Here is an 8,694-nt window from a genome sequence, read left to right on the forward strand (position 1 = left end):
AAATAAATGAGGAACCTCAAGTGTGGCTCCAACACTTCATATCATGTTTGTTTCACCCTCTTAGGGCATTTCATCAAACACCTTGTGTGCATAAGAGGAACCAAAAGCAAACCTACACCCCCTTGTGAAGCTTGTGAAGAGAAGTGGCACCAAATGGCTAAGTGAGCGTGCTGAACTGGTATATATAGGGGAGGAGCTTTAGTCGCGGTTGGCCTGGCCAACCGCGACTAAAGGCCTTTGCGCACCTTTAGTCGCGGTTGGCCTGGCCAACCGCGACTAAAGCCCCTCACGTGCACCAGCTGGCCACCGAGCGCCCTGGGCCCAGGCCTTTGGTCGCGGTTCGTCTGCCGAACCGCGACTAAAGACTTCATTAGTCGCGGTTCCTACAGTTTCGCGACTAATGGGGCTGGACGGAAGCCTCTTTTTCTACCAGTGAAACATTGTGTATCCATTTAATTTATATTTTTAAAAATGTTTATTTTTTTATATTATGTGAATTCACCTGTTTTACGTTTGAGACGTGCGTTGCACGTGCATGCTTACTAGTGGTGGGAAAGAATTAACGGGAGTGAGGCGAGACTATCAACTTAGAAATTAGGAGTAGAGATTAAACCAGTAAGAACGCACACACGCACATCTATTTTTGGCAAACATATGTGAGAAGTTGAACAGCGCAGTAGTGATCAAGATGCAAAGAAAAAATGTTTCATGCGCCGAAGCCAAGATCACACCTTCTTCTTCATACTGTCTGTCAGCTCAGCACCCACAGCTAGTAGGTAGCCCTTTCCTTGATTGTCTTTCTTTACCTTGGTTAGTTTAGTGGCTGAAAATAAATGAGAAATAGAAATCTTGACAAATATGTTACTCTCCTGTTACACTTGGTAATTGAGGAAAATGAAAACAATAAATACGGTTCAGTTTATTACTAAGCAACATCACATGCTAAGTAATAATTATTGTTTGAAAAGCAAAAGGAGTGTTAATCCAACAGTCTGTCATCACTGAGACAGATATAATTTTTGATCGACCCATATATCATCAAGTAGGAATATTCTTTGGCGGAAAAAGGCAAAGTAAAAGAAAGTAGAATGAAGCAATTGAGTAACATAATTATACATATAAAGGTGTCTCAAGATTAAAAAATATTACTGAGTGAAAAATGTTTGTAAGCACTAGTGTAGTTGTGAATCATAAATATCACGACTATTATTACCTTATTTCCAAATAAAGAAGTACTACAGTCATCGTTTTGTAGAATTCAATTTGAGTGGTTATGGAGTGGGTAACTTGTTTTGATAGATTTGCTTTGTTTCATGAACATATACTGCTGTAGTGAATTTTTGGCATCAATATTTGCACTTCTGTTGCCTTGTCTCTCTGTAGACATTCCACTTCTTTATCTTCTACGAGTTTAGCCATCAAAGGATCTGACACTGGGGTTCCAATTTATTTTTTGCAATCACTAAACGTTGTGGAGTGCGAGTAGAGGCAATTCAGCTCAGTTTTGATAGAATCTTGGAGAACTGTTGGTACATGTTGGTACATGTTGTACATACAGTAGTTAAAATAGATTAGTTTGTAGGTGTTGATTAAATTTATTTCTCCGAGAATCCACTAAATGAACCAAATGAAGACCGAGCACAAATGTGCTTTCCTTACTTTTCTTTTATTGGTTGTGTTCCCCCGGATGCCAGAAAATCTCCTGATACATGTTGTACCTTCTTTAATACAAGATCAATAAAATTGTCAATTATCTAAAATACATAAATAAAAGCCGTGACTTTGCATACGAGTCAATGTAGTGGTCAAGATGAAAATAGATAGACAAAGTTACAAATAGCAACAGTCATGCATTTTCACCAACGAATGATTTCGAAAATTTAGATGGATAGTTAAGGTTTCACTTGTAACAACTCAAACAGATTGTTTTTTAGAAAGGGATGTAGACATCAATTCTTAATCCAACAAGCTCATCAACATCATTTCTTAGTTCTAATCTCAATACCCCACACAATAAGACCAGTCTTCCAAACTCCTCCCTCTGTTTCCTTTAGGCACACAGACACCTCGCTGTCACAGCCTTCTCCGTTGTAGAACTCACCAAGCTCGACCTCCATCCAGCCGTCAGCACTTCTTCGAGGGAGCATAACATCTTCTGTGAGAGGAATTGCATCACAGTTCGTATGAGGCATATAGTCTTCCCAACTACACCTCAAGATATGTTTGCGAGGTACCCCGTCATCCCCGTCCTCTATGTAGGCTTGGAGGCAAACTTGGCGTGTTGAGTCGTCAATCCCTCCAACACTGATTGATGCCTCTTGAAACGGGAAATCGAGATTGAAGAACTCATCGGCTAGCTTGAACACCATGTAAGCAGCATACTTGGAGTTTGGGCTGAGCATTGTGCTATGTATTTCGCCACGGATTAACAGCCACCAAACTCCCCGAAGTTGAGCTGCTTCACAGAAGCTGTCGCAAATGCAAGTGTATGGGTATGGTTAGAACTGGCACTAGATGGAATGAATACCATTAGATGAATGACGATAGGAACTAAATTTATAGGCCCAATTAATTAGCGCGAACCTGTTGTTTGCTTGGATCTCATCAGAACCGAGCTTGATCCGTTCCCAGTAATCTATTGTCTCTCCCCATGAAATATGCTTCGACCTCGCCGAGAGCATGTAGCACATGGCGCCTGTCTTTTTGTCCAGCCACATGCTCTGCACAAAACAAGGGTAGAATTCTGAATTTTGATCGAGTAGAAAAGGAAGCAAGCACCCAAAGTAGTCGGGGTTGGGCGATTGCATTTACATGGGATCTATAATTCTGTAAGTACCACGAGGTTGCCTGGGAGGAGCGCCGGTTGATCGGAGAGGCATCGGAACAAGCCCTTCTTGGACAGCGGCGCGTGGGGGAGCACACCTTCAGCGAGCCGTGGGAGGTCACGGGGCAGGAAGCAGGACCAGACGACATCGGAGTCCGTGGCGGCAAGAAAGGCCCGGGAGACAGCGGCACAGCGTCCGGCGTCCGGCGGCGACGTGCGGGAGAGGATCGACGCCAGGACTTCCTCCGACAGGCGCGAGATCTCATTGCCGCCTGCTTCCATGATGGGATAGATCTCGTGGATATATCTAGATCGGAAGAGACGTACCGCGGGACCAGACGCCAGGACTTATAAACACATCCCAGCCGACAAATACATGTAAATAATTAGCTCCGACTTTTCTCCGCGACATGTTTCTTTTTCTGGCCACAGCTCCATGACATGTTTGTCTCAAAAAAAAAAAAACTCCATGACATGTTTCTCTTAGCTACGGATCACGCGCGTGCATGGTAGGCACGTGGATCAAATTGATTACTTAGGAGATTGGTGAAACCAGAAAGGCAGGCGAGAACGCTTTTGTCAAGCTTTTATGAATTGAATGATCAACTCATCAGACGAAAGAGATGAGAAGATTACATGATGCAGGAGGCAATAGAATAACTAACAGAAAGAGCAAACAATGACACTTGGCTAAGCACCCACACTAAACAAGATTGATTATCCCTAAAAAATTGAGGTTGATTAATGGTCACTAGTAATAATTAGAGTATCACACTATAGTCATGTGTCGTGGCGTCGTGTCATATAATTTTTTGAGCGCTTTTTTTCTGGCAGGTCATGCCATATGGCATAATGGCATAATGGCATAATGGCGGAGTGTCGGAGGGACTATACTGGGCCGTGACCGCCTAATATCCTCCCCCCTCTTGCCATTACTCACATTGGAATTCACATCGCGCTCGCCCCACCGGCCAGACGCCGCAATCCTAGCCAAGTGGCACGGGAACTGTACTATCTGGCCCTCTTCGAAGCATGCGTCGTCGCGCCATCCCTGACCGTCGATCACAACCTCGTCGGCATCAAGGAACACCAGCCGCTGCCCTCGCCGGCGGATGAAACCCGGCCGGAATATCAGTACTTAAAATAGATTAGTTTGCAGGTGTTGGCTAAATTTATTATGCTGAGAATCGACTAAATGGACAAAATGAAGGACGGCCGTGGATGTTCTTTCTTTACTTTGCTTTTGTGGGTTGTGTTCATGCCGGCAAAATCTCCTGATGCACGTTGTACCTTCTTTAATACAACATGAATAAAATTTCTTATCATCTAAAAGACATAAATAAAAACCTTAACTTGGCATACGCGTTAATCTAGTGATCGAGGTGAAATTTAGATGGATAGTTAAGCTTTCACTTGCAACAACTCAAACAGATTGTTTTTTAAAAAGGAATGCAGACGGCTCTTAACCCAACAAGCTCATCAACATCATCGCTTAGTTCTAATCTCAATACCCCACACAATAAGACCAGCCTTGTAAACTCCTCCTTCTGTTTCCTTTAGGCACACAGACACCTCGCTATCGTAGCCTTGTCCATTGTAGAACTCGCCAAGCTCGACCTCCATCCAGCTGTCAGCCCTTTTTCGAGGGAGCATAACATCATCTGTGAGAGGAATTGCATGATAGCTCGTACGAGGCAGCTGCTGGTTTTCCCAGCTTGCAATTGCCCTCAAGATATGTTTGCGAGGTACCCCGTCATCCCCATCCCCATCCTCCACGCAGGCTTGGAGGCAAACTTGGCGTGTTGAGTCATTCCCTCCAACACTGATTGATGCCTCTTGAAACGGGAAATCGAGATTGAAGAACACATCGGCTAGCTTGAACACCATGTAAGCAGCGTACTTGGAGTTTGGGCTGAGCATTGTGCTATGTATTTCGCCACGGATTAACAGCCACCAAACTCCCCGAAGTTGAGCTGCTTCACCGAAGCTGTCGCAAATGCAAGGGTATGGGTATGGTTAGTACTAACACTGCATAGAACGAATACCATCAGATTAGAGATGATAGGAACTAAATTTATAAGCCTAATTACTATGAACCTCTTGTTTGCTTGGATCTCATCAGAACGGAGCTTGATCCACTCCCAGTATTGTCTTGTCTCGCCCCACGAAATATGCAGGGATCTCGCCGAGAGCATGTAGCACTTGGCGCCCGTAGCCCGGTCCAGCCACATGCTCTGCACAAAAGACCGGCAGAATTCTGAATTTTGATCGAGTAGAAAAGGACGCAAGCACCCAATGTAGTTGGGTTGGGCGATTACATTTGCATGGGATCTGTACTGCACGTACCACGAAGTTGCCTGGGAGGAGCGCCGGTTGATCGGAGAGGCATCTGAACAATCCCTTCTTGGACGGCGGCGCGCGGCGGAGCACGCCTTGAGCGAACCGTGGGAGGTCGCGGGGCAGGAAGGAGGACCAGACGGCGCAGAGTCCGCGGCGGCGAGGAAGGCCCGGGAGACGGCGGCACAGCGTCCGGCGTCAGGCGGCGACGTGAGGGAGATGATCGACGCGAGGAGCTCCTCCGACAGGCGCGAGATCTCGTTGCCGTCTCCTTCCATGATGGGATTGATCTGTCGTGTTGGATCGGATGGACTAGTTGTTTTTTTAGGGAAGAATCGGATGGACTAGTTATTTGGGGGGTTGGAGGCGGTTCGATCCTAGGAAGATTGCAAAAGGCGTCCAAGCCGAGACATTTTCTCTTTCTATATATTCGGCCCGGCCCACAGTGACGTGCACTTATAAACACAGCCCAGCCGACAAATACATGCAATTAGCCGACTTTTCTAGCTTAAGAAAACAGACTTTTCTCGCTCAGGGTATTATACGCCGTATTGGTGGTGAATGGCCAAACCACGAACTTCTGGCAGCACAACTGTTACCAACCCCCCACAGCTTGTGGGTGATCTCATACTTGCCAACGCAGAATGGGACAAGGAACGGATTTCTGAAATTTTCATACCAACAGATGCCGAAACCATCTTAACTGTACCGCTGTGTACAAGGGTTGTTCATGACTTTTGGGCGTGGTTCCATCAGAAAAACGGGGTTTTCAGCGTACGTCTGCTTACCGTATGCAGGTGGCAACAAAGCTACCCCGTGAAGCTTGGCTGGAGGGAAGAACCGATACATCTAACTCAGAAGAAGAGCAGAAATTGTGGACGACTATGTGGAAAGAGGATGTTCCCTCTAAGGTAAAGATTTTCCTGGAGACTTGCCCGGCAGTCCCTACCGACTAGTGATCTTTTACACCTTCGTAAGATGGCATCTGTGCCTTGCTGCGGATTGTGTGGCAACATTGTGTGGCAACATTCGCTATTACACTGTAATATGGCTCGCTGCGTTTGGGCGCTAGAAGATGAAGACCTAACAGCCGTGATGGATGGGATCAGAGAGCCCGATGCAACACCGTGGATTTTCTCACTGCTACATATTATTCCTCATGAAGACTTCATCAAAATTATCGTCACACGTGTACGGTCAACAGGTATAATGAGGTGGGCGGTCAACAGGTCCAGAGCACGTGAATCAGTGGCCCACGTGTCAGGTCTTTACCGAGTTTTTCAGCCAAAAACTCGGCAACACCGTGACGCTTGGCATTCCTATTTTTTAAAATGAATAAGGTAAAAACTTTACCGAGTGTTGTGGGTGCGCAAGTTGGCGACAGAGGGACGCGTGGAACACCCATTTATAAAAAATACAATTTAGTAAATCTTTACGAGTCTCCATTGGACGAAACTCGGCAAACAAGGGCTGCCGTCACGGCTCTGTCTACTACTTGACAGCTGGTCCCGCATGTCAGTTATGGCCGAGTTTCTTTCACCGGGAACTCGGCGAATGTGTTATTCCGCCGAGATTTTGTTTTTCCTGAGTCGTTTTTCATTAGGACCTGGCAAAGGCACAGCTCTGCCGAGTTGCTTATCACTGCCGAGTCCAATTTTGAATCAAACTTGGCAGACAGAATTTCGCTGAGTTCCCGATAGAATGAACTCGACAAACTCTTGAAACTCGCGACAGAACCAGATTCTAGCAGTGTTAGTCAAAAGCTGCACCATATATAGAACTGAGAGAAAATACCATTGTTGCTCATTTGCAGCCCACGTGACTGGCCTCTCTGGGGTTTTAAATGTATTTGTTGTGCATTTAGTGCGAGCATTAAAAAATTCAAAATGTCGTAACTTTACAACGCCGCTACAAAATTATGATCCAATTTTATCATGGGAATACTTGTTGCGAGCTCTTTGAAGCTAGACCCACTTTTATTTGTGTTGACAAACATTTTTTCAATGCCAACTTTGATGCTATATGGTGCAACAAGTTGCAACTTTTAGAAAAAGAACTTTCATGTTACATGAGCCAATTTTAGTACTAAATGATGCAACTTTAGTGTTACATGCACTAACTTCCACTGCAACTTAGTAACCACATGGTAACAACCCGGCTGGTTCAGTCGTCATGGCGACGAACGTGCAGTCATTCCCAGGGGTGAACACGCTCGGCGTGTCCATGGTGCGCATCAGTTGCGCGGTGGGAGGCCAGAACCCGCTGCTCACCCACCCGTGCGCCACCAAGATCATATTCATCACGAAGGGAACCCTCGAGGTGGGCTTCATCACCGCCTCGAAACGATGGGCCATACCACGATGATAATTTCCCAAAAGTCTTTCTTTCTGGCTCTCACATGGTATGGTACGAAATACTACAATCTTATTTCCCTTCGTTGCTTACATCTTACGAATGCCCTAAATGATGGGCCATTCTTGAGTTACGTGGTCTCTCTTTTTTTAATTCACTAGTAGAAAAATCATTTGTCCCGGTTCTAGAGGGCCTTTAGTCCCGGTTCTGGAACCGGGACTAAAGGCCCCCCCCCCTTAGTCCCGGTTCTTATATGAACCGGGACAAAAGGCCCTCCACGCGGCTGCTGTCTGGAGCTCCACCTTTAGTCCCGGTTGGTAACACCAACTAGGACTAAAGGAAATTTTACAAAATTTAAATTTTTTAACTTTTTTCTGATTTTCAAATTTCTGAATTATTTTACAATTTAATCTCTAATCACCACTCATCACTGCTCAATTTAACCTCTAATCTCTAATCATCCCTCATCATTCCAAATCATCTAACTTCCCGGCCGGTCACCCATCCTCTCACTACTCCAGCTTGAGCACGCTTAACTTCTGGGTTCTATTCCCCCTCGTTTCCAAGTCTGCACTTGTTGTTTTCCTGACCATAGTAAGATGTCAATCCTATTAACCCTCACAAGTTTAGCTTGAGCATGAAGTCACACGTTTCACTGTTTGAGTTTGAAACTATTATTCTGAAAAACAATAATTATTTAGTAACACTAATATTTCTTGAATAAGTAGTTTGACCATAGTTTACCTTTAGTCTCGGTTTGAGACACAAACCGGAACTAAAGGGAGCGATGCCCTCTAGTCCCGGTTCGTCTCTGAAACCGGGACTAAAGAGCTCATTTGAACCGGGACTAATGCCCCCATGGGTCCCGGTTTGTGATTGAACCGGGACTAATGGGCTTATCTGGCCCGAACGAAAGCCCTGTTTTCTACTAGTGATTGAAGTTCCGTTGTCTTTCTAGGGAAAGCCTTTATGGTGGTTTTTATTAAAATATGCATAATGAATGCATCGTTTGCGAGTGCAGAGCGCGTGCTTCTCCTCATCTGAAGTGCTCACCGAATCCATGGAGTAAAAGATGAGCAAGCGATAAGGGGAGTGGAGTGGAATATGAGCGGAGCAGACAAGAGAGAGAGAGAGAGAGAGAGAGAGAGAGAGAGAGAGAGAGAGAGAGAGAGAGAGAGAGA

The 8,694-nt window shown here is 45.4% G+C and overlaps 2 protein-coding genes across 2 annotated transcripts; both read right to left on the reverse strand.

Annotated features, from left to right (window-relative positions):
- Positions 1–1,979: 1,979 nt before the first annotated feature.
- On the reverse strand, positions 1,980–3,106 carry LOC119321523 (F-box protein PP2-B11-like). The gene is made up of 3 exons (XM_037595170.1): positions 2,837–3,106; positions 2,584–2,720; positions 1,980–2,469 (listed from the first exon to the last, which is right to left on the reverse strand). The coding sequence occupies exons 1-3, from the start codon at positions 3,104–3,106 to the stop codon at positions 1,980–1,982; spliced, it is 897 nt and encodes a 298-aa protein (XP_037451067.1).
- Positions 3,107–4,309: 1,203 nt separating this feature from the next.
- LOC119321524 (F-box protein PP2-B11-like) lies at positions 4,310–5,261 on the reverse strand. Its single transcript, XM_037595171.1, has 3 exons — positions 5,171–5,261; positions 4,922–5,058; positions 4,310–4,811 (listed from the first exon to the last, which is right to left on the reverse strand). The coding sequence occupies exons 2-3, from the start codon at positions 5,053–5,055 to the stop codon at positions 4,310–4,312; spliced, it is 636 nt and encodes a 211-aa protein (XP_037451068.1). The 5' UTR covers positions 5,056–5,058; positions 5,171–5,261.
- Between the last annotated feature and the right edge of the window lie 3,433 nt (positions 5,262–8,694).

This window comes from Triticum dicoccoides, chromosome 6B (genome assembly GCF_002162155.2).
Source record: "Triticum dicoccoides isolate Atlit2015 ecotype Zavitan chromosome 6B, WEW_v2.0, whole genome shotgun sequence".
NCBI classification, from domain to species: domain Eukaryota; kingdom Viridiplantae; phylum Streptophyta; class Magnoliopsida; order Poales; family Poaceae; genus Triticum; species Triticum dicoccoides.